Genomic DNA, 21,477 nt, shown 5'->3' on the forward strand with positions numbered 1-21,477 from the left:
CAGAGTTATGAAAGTTTGGAGGATCGCATCACACACAGAACAGCAGTTTCTTTTTTTAGACCAAATTTTCTTTCTCTTTCTAGATGACAGCATGTTAGGCTAGCTTAGTTTGCTCTTCTCAAAGACTTTTTTTATATAAAAAAGAGTTTCTCAAAGACCTAAAAGAAGGAAAAGAAAAAGAAATGGCAACCTGCATAGATGCAAAATACAAAATTAATAACAATTTGTTCTCTCTTTTTTTAGACCAAGTTGTTCTCTCTAAAAAGTCACATAAATTAATGGCAACTAGTTGGCTCTATCTCTTCTCAAAGACTCACAAGAAAAATTAGTAAGGCCACGGGCTTGGCTGTAAAATGCAGAATTAACAACTCGTTTTATTTTAGACTGCTTTCAAAAAGGGCACATGCTAGGGCAACTAGTTTGCCCTTCTGAAAGGCCAACAAGAAAAGGCAAAGCAACTAGATTGGTTGTAAAATGCAGAATTAACAAGAACATGTTTCCTTCTTATTTAGACCAAATTCATTTCTTTCTAAGAGCACATGTTAGGAGCGGAAAGGGGAAAAGGGAGAAAATGAAAACAAAACAATTGGCTTCGCTGAAAAGTGTAAGATTACGCTGATTGGCCCATTTCGCTTGTTTGTATATAGATTTTTACCTGGACAACTGAACAGTATTTTTTTAAACCATATATATCATAGTAGCACCGTTGAAATGTATGGGACCGAAGTCATCCCATATCCGTTCAGCCCCCTGCCGCGAGCCCATCTCTCGCGCACTGCACGAACCAAGAGCAGGCGGCCGACATGGCCCCAACAGGTGGGTGGTACCGCCCCACGAGCAGGCGGCCAATGCCACAACCCCAAGAGCCTCCAACCGTCACAAGTAAGAGCAGCATGCGGACGCGAACGTGCCTTCCAGCTGAACTACTGAAGGACCAAGGTGGCGATAGGAGAGGACCCTCCAGTTGGGGGAACGGTGGAGCTGGACGCGAAGGGCTCCAACTCAACGACGCGGAGCCGACACGTCTGCTCTAAGTTACCACAAAAGATTTCAATACAATATAGGAGAGCGAGAAATATAGGCTGAGATTTAAGGGATCGGCTGGAGAGTAAAGAGATATATGAGACAAATATTAAAAAAAGATTTTTATATGAAAATATATGATGAATTTTAAGAAAACTGTTGGAGATGTTCTTACAAGTCAGCTATTCGCTATTTAGGGCATGTTTGTTTCCATTATAGATTGTGGAAAGTAGCTTTTAAAAGCTAAAGTTGAAACAAACAAGCAGCTTCTGTGGTTCAGATTTCACAATTTGCTTGTTGGATTGTCACAATCTCACAATCTGATGGAGAGCGGCTTCCCTCAGTTTTTGCTATGTAAAAAGACCAAAATGTTCATCAAAGTTAGGTAATATTTACCCACCAATAGTATTAAAATCTCAGCGAACCGTTTTTTAATCAAAGTTGGGATACTTCCACCTCGTCGACCATGGTGTCCCTTCTGAGCTACCGTCCTCCATGCTCGCTGAGCTCTCTCAAATCGGCGCGTCCACGTGCCGCGAGTCAAATCTTCGCACGCTCGGCTTCATGAAGGAGGAGGAGTAGGATGTGGACGATGGCGCCGAAAAACCCGCCATGGTGTTCGATGCCTATGAAGGGGAGATGGACGCGCTCTCGACGGTAGCATAGTACGTGCGGTGGATGAGGGGTGTGGGCATATGGGTGGTGGCGTTGTTGTCCGGGTGCCCCGATGGGGGTTTTTGAGAGGAGTCGTTCGTGGAGGGGAGGAAGAAGGCGAGATTACTGGTGCGGGCCTCCAGATCCCTATCCGAGATCGTGCCTCTCGCCATCAGAAAGGTGAAAGACGTATCCATACATCGTGGACCTTCACTGCCAAAAGAAGGCGTCCGAGCTCACAGTCCATATAGCCAAACAGCTCTTAGGTTTTTTATCCTTTGGTTTTTTTCATAATTTAATTTTTTACAATTCACCATTTAAAAACTATTTTTTATAATCTCCTGCCAAAATAAACGTGCCCTTATTAGCTGTCTTGTTTCTGGCATTCCCTATTGCCTTCCTGCTCGTCGTTAGTATCTGACTGCGTGGAAGCAATCATCTCAGGACACCCAATCTCTCGGTCTCAGGAGGCCAATTCCGTCTGTGTTCTTTGTCCGAAGACCGTTCTTGATTTCGCTCATTCCCCGCTTTCTTTTGGGGAAATTTGGCAACCGATTCAAGTGGAGTTCAACCAGAGCATCAAAGCTTTTCCGCTCTCTTCCATTTGAATACTGCCCAGATTGCTTTTCCGCTGGGCTTTTTCTTGCGTTCAAGCCTGTAAAGTTCTTCCCTTTCCGATCCCCATTATCTCTTCGTCGATTGTTTGCATTTGATCAACGGACCCCATTTCTTTCCGGCGGATTAATCATTTCCTTTGCGCCAAAGCAGCCCAGCTCGATTATTTCGTGCTCTTTAATTTAGCGTCTTTTATTCACAAGCTTGTGTTGCTCTAATCTCTGGGATCAGCATTTAACTCCATTGCGCTAGCTGCAAATCATTCCAGTGTTTCGAAAGCTTTAGGATCACCACGCTTGTCCCGATTCCAGCATAAAAGAAAATTCCAATCTTTTCCAAGAAACTCAGGCTTCTTCCTTGCGATTTTTGTGAGTTCTTGGCCCAATCCGATGGGGAAGCTTGGGGAGAGGCTGAGAGCCTTCTCCACGAACCGATGGCTAGTGTTCGTGGCCGCAATGTGGCTGCAATCCATGGCCGGCATCGGGTACCTCTTCGGCGCCATCTCGCCGGTGGTCAAGGCCGCCCTGGGGTACAACCAGCGGCAGGTGGCCGCTCTCGGCGTCGCCAAGGACCTCGGGGACTGCGTCGGGTTCCTTGCCGGCACGCTCTCGGCCACGCTGCCGGCGTGGGGGATGCTGCTCATTGGCGCGGTGCAGAACTTCCTCGGCTACGGGTGGCTCTGGCTCATCGTCACCAGGCAGGCGCCGGCGCTGCCCCTCTGGATGGTGAGCCATATGGTTACATGTTGAATTTGTTCTTGAGTTTTTCGTTAATGGAAATCCTTTGTTCGGTTCATTGGTTGATGAATGCAGCACAGAGTTCTTAATTCAAATTAACACTTTGAGGACTTATTCAAGATAGTAATGCTAGTTTCACTGCTCTTGGTCATGAACTCTGAAAATGAGATGCGTTACTAAATTACAGCACAAGTTGTCAATTTGTTGGCTGCCAAATTGTTCTTTTCCCCAGCGACAATTTGTTTCCGATCTGTCTCCTTTTAATTGGATAAGGACTAGTCCTTTTATTTTACTGTTAGCTATCCATTTGTTTATGGTACTGTGAAGATGGTGGGCCTAAGATGTGGGCTTATGACTAAATAAAATGATAGTTGGATTGGATAGGCTGAGGAAAATAGGGCGTGGAAGCTAGATCTTAGATCAGATCATTTGTATTGGTGAGTTTTTTAAGCATAGTATTGCTTCTAAATTGACCAATCACATGAGCGCAATGCTGGAACATTTATGGTATATTCTTTTAGTGTTCTTATTTAGGTTGTCTTTGTCACTTATGTTGGGCCTTATGCATTTGCTTTTTACAGTTTTGACCACATTTCTAGTTTGACAGCAATTGATTGCTACCTTTGTCAATATTCAAGACATTATTCATCATGCGATTATGTATTGGATTTTCTTAAAAAAATGTTCAGAATTAACCTGTTTATATGTTCCTTTTATATAAGCAATTCTCTTGATCTGCTTAAAGAATCACTATATATTATTTTTCGCTCATGCTTGGTTGTCAAAGTACTGAAAGTAATTAGGTTTGACTTTCTGAACTTATCTTGATGTGCTTATCCTAATTCTATAAAGTGGGAAGTAATTAGGTGCTTTTTTGGGATGTGATATTAGAGATACCACTTTTAATTAATTGACTAGGAATTTACATAATCTGTACAATGGAAAAGAAACATGGCTAAGAAAAGCTAAGGTACTATTACAGTATAAAAGTGGGAAGTACTTGTGCCACGTATAGCACCTTTTCAATATATTTTCATGCATATACACATAATGTGGGAAGGTTGCGATGTTTGATGGGAAAAACTGTATGCAACATCATAAATCTCTGCCTCAAAAACTATGATTGTGCAGTGGATGAGTGGACGGTGCCAATAAGCAAACAATTAGTTTTTTTTTTCAAATCATTCGTCTGAGCTTTGTAAAATGAAGGGCGTAGGAGTTATCTAGAGAACCTCAGACCCTCAGTTGCTGGGTCAAGCAATTGTGAGTAATGCAATACATCAATTTTTGCTTGCCTTGTGTGATTGTTTTCTTCATTTATATACCTCTTAGATTTATGAATCTATCTTCATTTGCATTGGATCTGCTCTTGTTTGCACACTAACAATAAAGAGAGCATGTTTAAGGGTATAGACCAATAAACCCCATTGCTGTCCACAATTCCAAAATTATGTGGAGAAAATGGGGATTTTTTAATTTCTGCTAATGCTCATTTTGCCAATCCCTCACATTCAAATGAATGAACAAAATCATGGAACTTTCAGCGATTATTTGGTTTTATTCTGCGGCTAATACATAATATCTCACTGTTTTTGTTATTCAGATGTGTGTTCTTATCTTTGTTGGAACCAACGGCGAGACATACTTCAACACGGCTTCACTTGTTACATGCATCCAGAACTTCCCAAAGAGCAGGGGCCCAACAGTGGGCATCCTAAAAGGATTTGCCGGCCTTAGCAGCGCTATTCTGACACAACTGTATGCAGTAATGCACACACCAGACCATGCCACGCTTGTCTTCATGGTTGCAGTTGGTCCATCATTGGTCGCCATTGGCCTGATGTTTATTATTAGGCCTGTTGGCGGTCATAGGCAGGTACGGCCATCCGACAAGAACAGCTTCATGTTCATCTACACTATTTGCTTGCTCCTCGCCTCGTATCTTGTTGGTGTCATGCTAGTCCAAGATTTCGTTCAATTGAGTGACAATGTGGTTGTTTTTCTCACCGTGATTCTATTCATCCTTCTTGTTTTACCAATTGCAATCCCTGTGGTCTTGACGTTATCATCAAAAACTGAGCATCCAATGGAAGAGTCTCTCCTGCCTGAACCATCAAAAGGAGAGGCAAGCACCTCACAAGAAAAGGAGGATCAACCGGAGGTCATTTTAAGTGAGGTGGAAGAGGAGAAGCCTAAGGACATTGATTCATTACCCCTATCTGAAAGGAGGAAGAGGATTGCAGAGTTGCAGGCCAAGCTAGTGCAAGCTGCAGCAAGGGGTGGGGTTAGAATCCGGAGGAGACCACACCGAGGGGAAAACTTCACCCTGATGCAGGCATTGGTGAAGGCTGATTTTTGGCTTATTTGGATATCGCTTCTTCTTGGATCGGGATCAGGGCTTACGGTGATCGACAATCTGGGTCAGATGAGTCAGGCTGTTGGCTTCAAAGACGCACATATTTTCGTGTCATTGACGAGCATATGGAACTTCCTTGGTCGTGTTGGAGGTGGCTACTTCTCTGAGATTATTGTCAGGTATCAACACTGAGCCATCCACCCTATGATCTACCTTCACTGTTAGTAACAGGAAAAGGGTTTGCTAATATTTTTTGGCATCAGAATTTTCACTATTAATGGAAAGATTTTTCCTTTTTTTCTAACTTAGGCTGACGTGTTTTAATTCGACTCAGTTATTCTGCTAGGATACCTGTATGTTAACATTAGGGGTTTTCTCCACAGTAGCAGTTATTTAGATAAATAGCAATTTTCTTGTTCTACTTTCAGTTATCTAGTTCACCCTATAATTGTTATATAGGTTTTCTTAGGTTTGAATTGTTCCTTTGCACATCTCAACTTCCCAACTTGTGATTACTTTTAATATCTTGACTGTCTGTTCTTCTAATCAGGGAACACACATACCCAAGGCACATAGCACTGGCATTTGCTCAGATCCTAATGGCTGCTGGGCATTTCCTCTTTGCAATGGCTTGGCCTGGAACTATGTACATTGGGACCTTCCTGGTTGGACTCGGATATGGAGCTCATTGGGCTATTGTGCCAGCTGCCGTTTCTGAGCTTTTTGGCGTAAAACACTTTGGTGCAATGTACAATTTCCTCACTGTAGCAAACCCCACAGGATCACTCGTTTTCTCGGGCCTTATTGCTAGTAATCTGTATGACTATGAAGCTGAGAAACAAGCACGCCACCATCAGATCTCAGCATTGCCGTCTCCAAGATTGCTTCACAATATGGGTTTTCTTGCAGATGGACCACTGAAGTGTGAAGGGCCTGTTTGCTTCTTTGTCAGCTCACTGATCATGTCAGCATTCTGTGTTGTGGGAGCTGGCTTGAGCCTCATTGTTGTTCACAGGACTAAACGGGTTTATCCTCACCTCTATGGTTCTGTCCGCACATGAAATTTCTATGGATAGGAGATGTGAAATCTTCCTTTTTGTTGTTCCATGTACCGCATATTCTTGCATATATGTATCATATACACACAAAGTTAAAGTTTGCCTGTAAATTCTCAAATCATATCAGAGCTTGTAATATAATAACAATTGTCCCCAAATGGAAAGTTACACGTCTTATGCATCGAATAGCCAGGGTGTAGTTCATGCTTGGAACATGAATTCTGATACTTGTAACCCTGCAACAAAAAAAAAAAAAAAAAAAAAAAAAAAAAAAAAAAAAAAATTCTCAGACGACTATCTGTATATTCATCTCCGGATGGTACTTCAACTGAACTTTCCCTTATGTGCATGACTGAAACTTTCATCATTCTGCAAAAGCTGAAAACTTGAGCTGTTATTTTGTAGTTTTTCTAATTGCAATATATGAACTAGTTCCAGTAATAGTTGCTTCCTGCATAGCTTTCCTCTATGCTTTGTTCTAGACAAACTGTACTTTGGAACAACAGCCTCAAGAGACAAGAGCCAGGACTTGAGTCGAAAGATTGTGGGCTGGAGTATCAGTTTGGAGTATGGAACACCTTCACTCTTGTCAAATTTTGTCGTCAGATCTCCAAATATACCAGATATGTACACTCACTCTGATCTCAGTTCCATTCTAAAGCTTCAACACATAATTTGCCAAGTACCAGTGCATTTGCATCCTAGGCATCTCTCTATTCTAGCATGTAGCCGTTACTAGCTGCTTCTGATTGCTGTCTTTGCGGATGTGCAACTGCAACCTGAGGAAGAGCAGCAACTTGTTTCCGTTTACTCTGGCTGCAAAACTACGATCCCTATCTTATGTTAATTTCAAAACTTCTGAATGTAACATATGTACTTAGTCATCTTTTGTTTTTTCAGTGACGACACCTAAGTGATCTTCCTACTTAGCTGAAGGATTAATCAGCTATCCAACTTCTCTCCACTTGATGTCCAAAATTTAAGCTAGTTCTAGAACAGTAAAGTGTAATATAAAGATTCAGCCTCTGACTGCTAATGTCAAACAACAGAATTCTTGAACTGAGAGAAGGGACAATTTGCTCAGATGTATTTCTCCACACTCAGTCACTCAACTCTGGATCAGCTCCTACATTTTTCTTGTGTGCATGTTTTTGCCTTTCAGTGAGCAGCTCTCAGCAATAATCTTTCCAGCTCCACCTCTTCAAGCTCATTTCAGTAGAGTAAACAAGATCTTGCTGCTGCAAGTCTGAGCAAACACCAGCACATGATTACAATCCTCAGCTGCTGCTTTCTTCTGCTGTGTACAGCTACTTCTGAACTACCACACCAGTCTCAAGTGTGATCTATATCGATGTTTTCATTTACAGACTACGTAGCTGGAGTCTTCAGGCTCCATCTACAAAGTGTAATCTCAAGTGCCAAAGATCAAACGATTTGAGAACTGGGTGCAACTCAAGGCTCCATCTACATTGCTGGCTTCTGCTATGTCAAGATCAAATGGCATTCTTTCTGGAACTGGGTGCAACTCAAAGCTGCAGTTCAATGCAGATTGTTTGTGTTCTTTACTTTTCTGTGAAGGCTCAAATCATCCAAATTATCACACCTCTGAACGGTAGCATGATCAGTCCGTTTGTGAATTGTTGTTACAGTGACAGAAGAAGTGTCAGCAGCGTCAGTGCTAGCACCTAGATATTTTATGCTAGTGCAGTAGTGCTATTGCTATTGTATTTCTTTTTTCTCAGATACCAGGACCAAAAAAAAAACCATAAAGTGCTGGTGAGTGATGATGTAGAGAGAGAATGCTTAAAGACTATTCGTAACAATGAGGGTGGGTCCCACATTGCGGGAAAAAAGGTTCTCACACAGAGGAGCGAGAGAATCTTTTTTTTTTTAGCTGGTTGTTGGTTGTGATTTTAATCCTAAGCGTTACTGCATGGAAATTTCCTAAGATGTCCCTGGCATCTGATTGTTCTAATACCAGCGCTAGGACACCCCTCTACTGTGATTTTACTCAAATAGCCCCTAATAAGGTGTTACGTACGCGTATACAACCATACCACATACCTGTATACAAATTACCTTATGAGTGCCTTCGTATGTGAGTGATCTGGGGCCCACCTGGAGGGCATTCGAGCCATTTCCCATATATGCTGACCTCAAACCTGCAGCTAAAAAGATAATTAATCTCTTAATCCCCAATTAAATTCACACAAAAAAAATCTTCCTAAAAAGATGAAGCCAGTGCTCGGGCCTGCACTGTTGATGGATTTAATTTGGGGCACCGAACAGGGGCAAAGTTTGAAACTTTTAAAGAAAACAAAAACAGAGCGGAAATTTTTATTTCCTTTTTACAGGACACGCATGGCCTGACCTACCCTTTTTCTACTACTTGTACAGCTGCTGCAGGTACATGACCCTCTCCCATTGCCATTGTGTATTGCAAAATTTTGGAGGCTTTGACTAAAAGTCTGAGCTAAAAAAAGCTTCGTTTTTTTTTTTGGAGCTTCCTCCTGCCCCCGGAATAAAATTCCCGGGCCCAAAAAAATTGCAACTTTGAGGAGCTCGTGGCTTCGAATTCGCGCGCCTCCCCGAGCCGATCCGCATGGGTGAGTCCCCAGTCGACCCCTCTCGTTGTCAGCTTCTGATTAAGGCGCGTCTCGCCGCCGGCCGCGGCCTGTCGCGGCAGATCTGGCCGGCTAGGGTTTGAGCGTAGTTCGTAGGCTGCGAATCGGGAGTTTCTTGGCTCGATTCGAGCTGGGTTTGGGAGTGCTCCCGAGCTGATTTGGGGGCGCCTCCTGCGGATTTGGTTTTGTTCATTTCGTTGGGTTCTGTTTTGGGAGTGTTTTGGGGGCGGGGTTTGAGATTTTGTGGAGAAAAATTGGATCTTTCCTGTTGTTGGTTGCTATGAAAGGCCCAATTTGTGTCTTCGTTCTTTGGGGTGGAGCCCTCAAAGGACTACAGGCAGGGTGGGGCGGCCGCCCCAGCCACCGGCGGACGAACAGCGGCGTCAATGGCGTTCGTCCTTGCGTGATGCGTGCGTCCATCGAGGAAGAAGAGCCAGCCGACCATTTCGATTGGGTACGGTGCGGGCTGTAGTTTGGTGGGCCTGAAACTAATTAGGGAGAGGGGAACGAGGGAAGGCCCAGCCCACCAAAGATCGGAGGAAACCCCGTCCGTGCGTTGCTTGCTCGATCGTCCCCGTCTTGCTTGCGCCTTGTGGCGGCAGGCGGCGAGCAGCGCAGCGCCAACGCGCACCAGCCTTCAGTCCTGCACCATGTCGCGACGTCGCACCGTGCCCGCCAGGCCTCAAGTCACCACCCGCCCGGCGCCATGGAAGGAAAAGAGGGTCGGGCGTCTGTGCTGCCGCCGGGCACGGCACGGGGCGGCAGGCGCTTAGCCGCTAAGGCATGGGCGTGGGCGCGGTTCGCCAGTGCCACCGACCGCTGCCAGACTCCACCGGTGCCGGGCAGGCGCTTAGTTTGATTTCAGTGCATTACGAGCAATGCATATGCCATCTATTCAATGTTTTGGTGTGTTGATTGGATAGCATGCGCCTTGAAGGCTTGAACAGAAAAACTAGCTGCATATGTTATCACTAAAACTTTAGGGCTAGGTCTGCCACTGGGTGGAGGTTGTTTAGCTCTGGTTCTTGATCCGCTAATAGCAGCTGCAGATCAAGAATGAACGTGGAGTTAAGCGGCTATGGAGGTCCAATTTGTGAAGTAAATCCCAACGGTGTGTAGTGATTCTAGGGGAGTAGATGTTCTGTGTGGAACCGATTAATTTGCCGGAGCTGAACTACATATTGCGTAATGCGATTTCTCCATTAACTAGTACTAATAAAATGATTAAGTGGTGCAATTTCTAGTGACTCTAGATTTATTTTTGAATTTCAAAATGATTAGTTCAAGCTTGAAGGTTCAAACTTTGTAGCTTTGCTGTTGCAGGTTTCACACTCCAGTGAGTCTATATGTTTTGTATGTTGTATGCGGTTCTGTTTAGTGTGCTTTTGTTATCTTTTTCATGATTTCTAACCTTGTACTTCACTGCAGGCCAACGCAATGAAGGTTGTATTACTCCGGAGATTTGATGAAGGGTAGTGTATATTGAGCTCTTGTCCAGTTCATGATATTGGGCTTCTTTGCTCCTGCTCCAGCCCATCTGTTTGCCAATCAAATCCAGAGGAGCAGACGAGTGAGGAGTACAATATGGATGAGGCCCTGAAAGCCAAAAATGTTGCTGAGAGCAAGTTTCATGCCCGCAACATCAGGGGTGCTCGGAAGTATGCAATCAAAGCACAAACTCTCTGCCCATCACTTGATGGCATATCTCAGATGGTGTCGACACTTGAAGTTCATCTTGCAGCTGGGTCCAAGATTGATGGCGAGAGTGACTGGTACAAGATATTGTCTCTAAGCGCCTTTGCAGATGAAGAGGAAGTGAAGAAGCAGTACAGTAAGCTAGCTCTGCTACTGCACCCCGACAGGAACAAGTCAGTTGGTGCTGAGGAGGCGTTTAAACTGATATCTGAGGCATGGGGTGTGCTGTCTGATAATAACAGAAAGATACTTTATGATGAGAAGAGGAGAAATCATTCTGTTGTCAATGTAACCAATGGCATATGTGCTTATGATAAGAAGGCAAACAAGAGAGCTCAAAAGAATGCTGCTGCGGCCGCAGCTGTCTCTGCCGCAGCTGAGGCTACTACTCCTCCTGTCAGGGTTGATACGTTCTGGACATCTTGCAACCACTGTCGGATGCAGTATGAGTACTTAAGAATTTATCTTAATCATAACCTACTGTGCCCAAACTGCCATCATGCATTCTTGGCAGCGGAGACTGGATTCCCTTGCAATGGAAGCAGCTCGTCTTTCTCCTGGTCAACCAAGCAGCAGCGGCAGCCAAACCAAAATTCCAACATGCACTCATATGGCTCAACAAGCAGAACTTCTAGCATCCCAGGGCCAGGGCACGGGGGACACCAGCAAGATAATACTTATGATTCGTACAACAATCAAAGCTTCCAGTGGAATCAGTACTCCAAGACAGCACCTGCAGCTGGTACAAATGCTTATAGTACACAGGCCTCGGAGAAACAGAAAAGGAAGCATGATGAGAGCTACAACTACAACTATTCTGCAAGTGGAAACACACATGGCCATGAGAAAACTACTTCAAGGCGTGGTCGCTTTTCAAAGCAGAGAAGGCATAATAATGATGGCTACACTGTTGTGGATTACGGTGGCGATAACAAAGAAACAGCCACTGTAAGCACAGAAACAATTGCTTTCACTGATGTGGGACGGGTCAATGGTACTTCAGTGGAAAGGTTGAGATCTGCAGTGAGTGGAAGAAGAGCAAATATTTTGGGAGAGATCACCCAGATAGATACACGAGGTCTACTTCTTGAGAAAGCCAAGGCAGCTATCCGTGAAAAATTACAGGAGTTGAACCTCACATCATCTTCAAGGTTTGCAGAGAGAAGAAAATCAGAAGGGAAGCTACATCCTTGTGACAATAACATAAAGGTCAATGGGGTCCTCTCTGAAAAACCTGGCAAAGGAGTCAAGCTATGCAATACAAGAAGTGTTGACGTTCAAGTGCCCACAACTGATGGAAAGAATCAAGAGCTTAGGAGTGTACCTGTGTCAATTGATGTCCCAGACCCTGACTTCCATGATTTTGATAAAGATCGAACTGAGAGAGCTTTTGATAGTGATCAAGTATGGGCTACATATGATAGTGAGGATGGCATGCCTCATCTATATGTAATGGTGCAGAAAGTTCTTTCAAAGAGGCCTTTCAGAATCCGCATGAGTTTCCTCAACTCCAAGTCCAATATTGAACTGGCACCAATAAGCTGGGTTGCCTCTGGTTTTCAAAAGACAAGCGGCGATTTCAGGGTTGGGAGATATCAGATCACTGAAACAATCAACATATTTTCGCACAAAGTCAGCTGGACTAAAGGTCCCCGTGGGATTATCAGGATTGTTCCTCAGAAGGGTGATACATGGGCTTTGTACCGGAACTGGTCTCCTGATTGGAATGAGCTTACACCTGATGATGTGATATACAAGTATGAGATAGTAGAAGTTATTGATGATTTCACTGAGGAGCAAGGGCTGACTGTCATCCCATTGCTGAAGGTTGCTGGTTTCAAAGCTGTCTTCCATAGACACATGGATCCCAAGGAGGTCAGGAGGATACCCAAGGAAGAGCTGTTCCGGTTCTCACATCAAGTTCCTTCTCGTCTTTTGACCGGTGAAGAAGGCAACAATGCCCCGAAAGGTTGCCATGAGCTGGACCCTGCTGCGACACCGGTGGACCTTCTTAAGGTTATTACAGAGGTCAAGGAAGATGCGGCAACACAAACTGCTAAATAGAAGAGGGAAATTCTAAATACTGAAGATAGCATGGATATCTGAATTGTCAAAACGCACTTTGTCAGATGACAACATGACAGCGCCCATTGGTCTCTTAAGTACTATTATGTTATCTTATTTTTTGGCTGATGGCTTGGACAATACTGCCAGGGCAGACAGCTTCTGTCAGACTTCTGACTTTATAATTCTTAGGCATTTCTAACATTTGATTTTATCGCTACACAGACACCACTTAGATTAAATGATCATTGGGAAGCCGCTCGCGGCACTGACGAGGTGTTACTTGCTGGAGGTGTTACTTTTTTGTCACTCTGTAAGGAACGGTATGCCGCATAGTGCGCATACAGAGCCAAGTTTGAATTGAGGCAAAGAGCCGCTGGGCTTGCCCATGTACCCGTTTACTTACGATGTTGTATTTCCTTTAATCTTTTAGTAATTCATCGCAATGATGTTGAACTCGATAATTCTATACTCTAATTGAACTCCGATAAATTGATAACTGTTTCCGAAATTTAGTACTATATTTAGGTTTGTATACTTCTGTCTTTTACCTTGGCCTTGTATTGTTTCTGTCTGTATACTCCAATACTTAGGTTGATTGATATTCAGACGAATCTTTGTGCTGATGCGCGCTCTATCAAGCATGTAAGCTTCTTCTGACATTATGTGCAATCCAAGCATGTAAGCCTCTGACATTATGTACTGTTCTGTACCCATGTTCATTATATTTCTAGGGAAAATGTTTGCAACGTTCATTTCTTTTCTTGATGTTTTCTTATGAATTATGTGTGTTTTGGTATAAATGAAGCATGTAGATCAAGGCCATCTGATTCATGAGCCATCGTCCCTTGCCTGCTACCAATTCTTCATGCTTCTTGTGCCCGGTTGTATATATGATTATTATTTCGCAGATAGTATGTACGTATCGCTGTCCATGAACTTTGTGTGTATTTGGAATTTCTGCTCCAACAAATATCCAGACAGATGTTGCAGCAAAATCCACTGCTCAGTATATATGATGTGATTTTTTTTCTTTTTGTTGGTGGCTAACAGAAAGTGGTAAAGAAACAGAAAAAAAGGACTGAAAAAAAGGCATGCACGCACAGCAAAAGTAAGACATCAATAAGTGATGCACAGCGCGATCGTGGCGCAAGAATTAATCCACCATATGGTACAAAGCTGACGCCTTGAGCTGCTGAGGTTGACGAATTCAGAGAGAGCGTCGACATCGCTGGAAACATTTAGCTTTTCCGTGTCCCTGAAGACCGAATCTTGGCCACAAATCATTTGGAAGCTAAATGCATGTTACATACATCAAAATGGCCCCAGACAAATCTTTATCAGCATGCATTACGCACACACAAACCTTTTTTCTGTAGAGGTTGTCAGAATTATTGAAAAAAAAAATTGGCTACAATTGAAGAGGTCTTATCAAGAAAAAGACAGAGAGAGAGAGAGAGAGTCTGTTTCACTGAAGTTACAGGGCATCAAGGGACGTTTTCCATCTCCACGCTTCCACTTGGTTTGTGCTCAATCAGCAAGAGTCCACTTCCAAATGGAAAAGTGAATCAGGCTATCAGAAATTTGTTTCTTGACAAGCAGCATCAGGCTAGAATCTAGGATACGTAACATTGTTGCCTCTTAGCCAGAACCAGAAGCAAACAATAATTTACCACCTGACATTTCATAGCATGACCTCCGTTTGACTTTGCTAAACGAGTCACTTTGGTGCTTCGGAGGGATGAAATCGGGAGTCATATATGGACAGATATAGCTTATTATATATGGTTTTTCGTATTTTTTTCAGAGTCGGAGTCGAATACGGATAATACTAGATAATTATTTCTTCATCATATATTTTTTTCAGAGTCGGAGTCGGAGTGGATAGTGCCGTAAGTTTTAGTTAGTCGGTAGTAGAAATTTTTCACATCATTTACAACCTTACACAACACATTAAACAGTATAGAAGTATAGTCAAAGTGAGCATAGGAAGAGTGATCGTTGATATGTGAAAATAAGAACATTCAGTATTATCAATGTACGGTTTAATGTATTATCATATTTCTAAGAAAAATCATAATAGGTTTTTTTATAACATCTAACATTCGGATATTTCAAACGGATATCAATCATTATATATTTTATCTTATTTTTTTCTCAGATCCGAAACCAAACAAGTATTAAATAGTGTTGAACACGAATAACAGTTATCTCATATTTACTTCAAAAACCTTCGGACAAATAGGCAGACGAAAAATACTCATCTCGTTTTCACCCCTAGTGCTTCTAGTGATAGGACTATGCATTCAATGACATCACTTGCCATTAGAGACAAAGTGGTTGCCCAATAGGCAGTTTGGATCACTATTTTAATTCGTGTCTCTCCACCTAACAATGAGGTAAAAATATCTTTAGTTCAATTGAGTAAATTTTGAGTTGACCTAATGACAGAAAAAAATTGAAACTAAGTTCTCACACAAGACTGACGAAACGAAGATGGGAACTATCCATTTGCTTCGATCTTTAGGAACATTCGCAATATCATCCGACTATATTTTCTTGTCACCCCCTCCCAATTTTCATGCCAGTGCATAAATGTGAAATCTCCATAAAGAATGAAGAAAAAAAAGGCTCGGAAAAGATTGGAAAAGGCATGCATGAACTGTTACAATATGATGAAACACCAATAATTGATTCTCGATACGGGAATTAACCCCAAAACTCTAAGGTTAAACTAATCCCACATTGGATGGGCCGATGGGGTATAATGTTTTCCCTTGATCACCTAAAAAATGTGGGGTCCTGACGATTAAGGAAACTAACTGACAGTAGCGCAGAAAGTAGGGGACAACGAACACAACGCTGGAAACTCAAATCCTATCCCTAAGAACCAAATATCTTCATCACAAATATATGGAAGCTAAACGCCGGTTACATCAAAATATAATCTGACAAGTCTATCAAATTGCAGTACATTTTCTCATTTCCCAAATTCCTCTCCAGACAGCAGGTACAAGATTAAAAGGTAGCATCGAGTCAGAGATCACCACAACCAATCAACAACTTGTAAGTTACAGAACATAGAGGGAAGTGCTCCACTTGGTTTATGCACCATCAGTGAGGGTGCGCTTGGAGGTGCTGATGTATAGGACTGCATTCAGACAAGATGTGTCAGAATACATATGCCTAAGCAGATAACAAAATGGAAATAGGGGAACTCAGGGGAGGAGACAGACAGAATCGGATTTTGAAATCCAGGACGTACCATTGTTGCCCCTTATGAAGGCATCACCATACTTATTCTTCAGTTGGCCATTAACGTACTCTTCAGTTTGCTCCATCGCAATGTTCATGTAGCCATCCAAGCAAGCTAAAATACCTGGTTATCACAAAAAGTTCGGCCAAAAGAAAATCAGTGAAAATTGTAATCAATCAGGTTCTCCAAAAGAAGCATGGCGTTACGTTACAAGAGTCATGAAATGCTTTTCCCCCTTCTGAGTTCACCTTCTGATATAAAAATAAGTAGAGTATCATGTGTGCTTGATTATCATAAAAGAAAAAAAGACATCCCACAATCGAATGGAGGAAATTAAAAGAGTTTAGTGCATAGTAAGTGGGAACATGTGCCAATACTGGAAAAATATTTTCTTATGTTTACTCATAAAATTTATGCATATATAGGTTTGCACCCAGGCATGGGCGTTGCACGGGAACTGAATATTAAGTTCTGCAAGTGGCATTCCTTCGTTATATGCATGATATCCATTGGAAAAACCAGAGTGTGAGATATTATTGTAGTGTCCAAAAAGCCATAAACATGTGTGATTGTACACTGTAAAATGTGTAGTGACAAGCAAATACCGTACACGAAGTTTTGTTAGGCAAGAAACCAAGGCCTAAATAGAGGACGTATAATGGTATAAGCTTTTAAAGGAGCTTACTAGCTTGAACAATAAAATGGTGCAACAAGTGTTATAGAAAGAGTCAAGTTAGTTTAGGCAAGTTATCTAGTTGGTTAGTATTAGGTAAGGAATGTTATGGAAAGCAATCAGCAGATTAGTGCCTTCAATTTATTGTTAGTCTTTCTATAGATTTCACTTTCCATGTTTTGGAGTCTTTAGCCTCTATATAAAGAGGAGTCTAGATTGTAATAGGAATCAAGCAAGAAGAATCCAACGAAAGGCTTTTGCCCAAATGGTTAGATCAGAGCCTCTTCTCAGCAGGAGAAACCCGGCAATTAGAGGGCGATCTGTCTTAGCATCGATCAGAGCCTCTAGTCTACAGAACAAGCCCGGGATTAGAGGGCGATATGCCCTATCTTACCCTTGTATCCACTGCTCTCATTGCCATAATATTTGGTATCAGAGATGGTGCTCCTGCCGCCTGTTCTATGTCCACCGCCACCGCTCTGTTCCACGCCCACCTTTGCTCTGTTTTACCACCGTCACCTCCTTCCACTACCACAAACCACGACACCAACACCTGTGCTGCCATGCTCTGTTTTCCGCCATAAAGCAAAAAAAAATTGCTGCCAATCCTCCTCCACGTCGCCGCTCTCCTGCTGCACCACGTCGTCGTTGTCACCGCTCTCCTGCTGCACCATGCCGCGCCGCTGCCCTCCTACCTCACCACGCCGCCACTCATCAACTTCAACATGAGATCTTCACCAAGGACGACAGCCATGGGCACCACCACAGCTCGAGGACAAGCTATCTTCGGTGAGCGGTGTAATGTTATGGAAAGAGTCGAATTAATTTGGGCAAGTTATCTAGTTGGTTAGTATTAGGCAAGGAATGTTATGGAAAGCAATCAACAGATTAGTGCATTTATTGTTAGTCTTTCTACCATGTTTTGGAGTCTTTAACCTCTATATAAATAGGAGTCTAGATTGTAATAGGAATCAAGCAAGAAGAATTCAACGAAGGACTTCTGCCCAAATGGTTAGATCAGAGCCTCTTCTCAGCAGGAGAAACCCGGCAATTAGAGGGCGATCTGTCCTTGGCATCGATCAGAGCCTCTAGTCTACGGAACAAGCCCGAGATTAGAGGGCAATATGCCCTATCTTACCCTTGTATCCACTGCTCTCGTTGCCATAATATTTGGTATCAGAGACGGTGCTCCTGCCGCCTATTCTATGTCCACCGCCACCGCTCTGTTCCACGCCTGCCTTTGCTCTGTTTTACCACCGTCACCTCCTTCCACTACCACAAACCACGACACCAACACATGTGTTGCCATGCTCTGTTTTCCGCCATAAAGCAAAAAAAAATTGCTGCCAGCCCTCCTCCACATCGCCGCTCTCCTGCTGCACCACGGCGTCGTCGTCGCCACTCTCCTGCTGCACCATGCCGCCGCTACCCTCCTACCTCACCACGCCGCCACTCATCAACTTCAACATGAGGTCTTCATCAAGGACGACAGCCATGGGCACCACCACAGCTCGAAGACAAGCTATCTTCGGTGAGCGGTGTAATGTTATGGAAAGAGTCAAGTTAATTTAGGCAAGTTATCTAGTTGGTTAGTATTAGGTAAGGAATGTTAGGGAAAGCAATCAACAGATTAGTGCATTTATTGTTAGTCTTTCTACCATGTTTTGGAGTCTTTAGCCTCTATATAAATAGGAGTATAGATTGTAATAGGAATCAAGCAAGAAGAATTCAAAAAAGGGCTTTTGTCGAGATGTTAGTCTAGATTGTAATAGGAATCAAGCAAGAAGAATTCAGCAAAGGGCTTTTACCTAGATGGTTAGATCAGAGCCTCTTCTGTGGAAGAAACCCAGCGATTAGAGGGCGAACTGCCCTTGGCAACGATCAGAGCCTCTAGTCTACAGGACATGCTTGAGATTAGAGGGCAATCTGCCCTATCTTACCCTTGTATCCACTGTTCCTCTCGTTGCCATAATAAGGGTAATCAACTTGGACAGTATTGCTTAATGCTTATAAACAGCAGTAATTCTGTAAAATCAACACGAATTTATAAAACATATGTTCCTCGTTAATCTATTTTCTACCAATGGTGACTATCAAAACCTTCATATATCCCAAATGCTAACAGCCACATGAATTGACAAGATGAATGAATATCGCTAATGATTAAGGTACTGCAGTGTAATGCCAGTTAACAGTTTCTTTATTAACTCCTGACAGCATAAGAGGAATCCTAATCACTCCATGACACATCAGAGGATTGACAGTAAACAGTTTCTTTATTACCATCAGAGAAATCCTAATCACTCCATGACACATAAGATAAGAGTCGCTGTCATACCATAGCCTGGCCTAAATCCAACTTGGTATCTGTATTATTTATTGGGGAAACGGTCAAGTAATCTAAGACAGGACAACATTCTGCTTCTGGGAGACTGCTCCTGGAAGTAGACATAGGGCATTCTCTCCAGGAAATGTGTTATTGGGCATGTGCCTCAACAAAACAATGCCATTGCAGCTCCAAAGTTGGAAAAATATATTACCAATATATTTTATCACAAACTCATTTTAATCTAAGAAAGATACAGGGAGAGATAATTCTGAATTCCTGATATAGAATTTCTGTTTTCCTAATAGGATATCATGCTAGAATGAAGAACCACATGTCATATGCAAATGGAAAATGGGCCAAGAACACGAGGATACTAGTGTCTTGGCATTCTGTAGAGGCTTGTCAGGCAACAGAAAATGACAGGTCGATGAGACAGTAATCTACTTTTTTATCTTGTTTGATACCTCACATAGCATACACTCATCAAAAGATATAATGATGAATGATCCCAAATCCACAGATTTGAATGCTGCATCTTTACAAGTACCAATTTTAATGGGGTATTTAGCATCTCTTACTAAGACTGGAGTGAAGCGCTCACTGGGCTACCAACATACTATCTCTTTTCATAGCTATATCTAGTACGAGTGTAATGTTCAAGTCTAGGGTTCTTTATTGTTATTATTGTTATTTAAGTAAATTAAATTGGGGTGACTATTGACATGCACGATTCTTACAGAGTTTAGCAAGATGAAACACATACGCAGAACATGCCCACATGAGGAATCAGTCCCCACTCCCCAACCATCTGCTCAACATGATATGTGCTAACCAGAGGATTGGGGAATAGCTCCTCATGTATGGATGGTCCCCATGGATGTGATCGCCTTCTTATAGTGTTCATTAGTGTAACAATGTTGTGCATTGTACGATTCTTAAGTTGCATCTCTAGTGAAACAATTTGTACATGTAAATAGATTATCACAACACATAATGGATCAAAACGTACAACATTCTGGTAGCAACTGTTTCAAAAAATCGGTTGCCTGGCAATCTGAATGGGGTCTGGTAGAGGCAGAGGAGAAAGGGGAGGAGGGAATGCGCGGACTGCTGACAGTGGAGACTCGAAGAGGCCAGGGGACCATCACAGTTATGCAGTAAAGAGGAGTTCAAGGAAGTTCTCGCCGCGGCTAAGGTTTAGTTAATCGCTAGTTGTGTTTGGGGATTGGGAATTGGTTTCTGAGTTGAACCTTGGCCCCTTTAGGATTGGGAGGTCGAAATGCACATGGGCTTTGAGCTATTGGGCCAAGGGTGACTATTGGACCATCAAAGTACAAGAGTACAGGCGTATGCAATAGATCTCAAATCGAATAGCTCAAGCTCAACTTTCTAAAGTGACTGAATCTTTGTGCAGGCTTGAGCTCAAGAGTAGCTTGTGGAGTCCATGCTGTTTGACAGCACTACAGGCAACTCCGTTGCAGATCAAAATCCACCTAGTCGGTTTTCTTTTGTGTTTCCTCAAATCACATTACAATTTCCTAAGATTCCAATAAACCCTACAGATTAAAATGTGATCCAGAAAGTAGCTACCCCGCAACCTTTCCGTAACACAAAAGCAACTAGTGAAACCTAAACAATGCGTGTCATTTATCCTTGGTTCTACAAGGTGCACTCGATAACGTGCTCCTGTGTCTGTGAAGATCAAAGTTCACACAGATATTAAGATGTGAGCAATTAACGATTCATAAATCAACCCATGCTCGCCGACCTGAATCACAGATCCAAAACCTAGGAGGGTATTCATAGGCTTCACCAACTAAGATACTCCAGGAACTATTGGCCAACCGCGGTTGAGCGTATGGTCCAGGCGTTTCCACTTAAAAGTAACCCAATTTACCTTACCAAAAGCCTCAAATTGAGGGAATCTACTGGGTTCTACCCGCTGAAACCCCAAAAATACTATGTTTTCCGATTTATGCGCTGCCTAGGGTTTGGGCTTAGCGGTGTAGAAACGCGAGAGAGAAAGAGCGATACCTCTGTAGTCGACGCCGGAGTTGAGCTTGACGACGACGGGGCGGCCCCTGATCGACTTGAGGAAGTCCGACGGCGTCTTCACTGCCCCGCCTCCTCCCCCGCTGCCGGACTTGTCCGCGCCGCCGGTGCTCATCTCTCACCTCTCTCTCGGGCGGGTGCGTGCGAATCTGCGAGGGTTCTGAGGGTTTTGGTGCTGGCCTGCTGGGCTTGGGAGAATTTAACGCTTGGGCCTATAATTTTAGGTTTTAGCTCTTTTCAAAAACTTTTTCGGACTTGGGGAAAAATGTCCCAAAATAGACTATTTTTAGTTATTAAATAGCATGGCATCTTAGCAAATGGTGTTACGGTAGCTGTCACAT

The 21,477-nt window shown here is 43.0% G+C and overlaps 4 protein-coding genes across 4 annotated transcripts in view; 3 read left to right on the top strand and 1 right to left on the bottom strand.

Moving 5' to 3' along the window:
• Window positions 1-630: 630 nt before the first annotated feature.
• LOC133924099 (heavy metal-associated isoprenylated plant protein 7-like) overlaps window positions 631-21,477 on the top strand; it is a 91,338-nt gene continuing 70,491 nt past the window's right edge. Inside the window, exon 1 of the mRNA XM_062369483.1 lies at window positions 631-635. The gene's annotated coding sequence lies outside the window, so the exon portion shown is untranslated. The remainder of the gene's footprint in view (window positions 636-21,477) is intronic.
• LOC133924096 (protein NUCLEAR FUSION DEFECTIVE 4-like) lies at window positions 2,033-6,618 on the top strand. Its single transcript, XM_062369476.1, has 3 exons — window positions 2,033-3,017; window positions 4,633-5,564; window positions 5,936-6,618. Exons 1-3 carry the CDS (start codon window positions 2,682-2,684, stop codon window positions 6,444-6,446), a joined length of 1,779 nt encoding a protein of 592 aa, XP_062225460.1. The 5' UTR covers window positions 2,033-2,681; the 3' UTR covers window positions 6,447-6,618.
• Window positions 8,863-13,347, top strand: LOC133924095 (uncharacterized). The gene is made up of 2 exons (XM_062369475.1): window positions 8,863-9,049; window positions 10,496-13,347. The coding sequence occupies exon 2, from the start codon at window positions 10,652-10,654 to the stop codon at window positions 12,824-12,826; it is 2,175 nt and encodes a 724-aa protein (XP_062225459.1). The 5' UTR covers window positions 8,863-9,049; window positions 10,496-10,651; the 3' UTR covers window positions 12,827-13,347.
• On the bottom strand, window positions 15,705-21,320 carry LOC133924097 (uncharacterized). Its single transcript, XM_062369477.1, has 3 exons — window positions 21,119-21,320; window positions 16,092-16,205; window positions 15,705-15,977 (listed from the first exon to the last, which is right to left on the bottom strand). The coding sequence occupies exons 1-3, from the start codon at window positions 21,249-21,251 to the stop codon at window positions 15,931-15,933; spliced, it is 294 nt and encodes a 97-aa protein (XP_062225461.1). The 5' UTR covers window positions 21,252-21,320; the 3' UTR covers window positions 15,705-15,930.

This window comes from Phragmites australis, chromosome 7 (assembly GCF_958298935.1).
Source record: "Phragmites australis chromosome 7, lpPhrAust1.1, whole genome shotgun sequence".
In the NCBI taxonomy this organism is placed as follows: Eukaryota; Viridiplantae; Streptophyta; class Magnoliopsida; order Poales; family Poaceae; genus Phragmites; species Phragmites australis.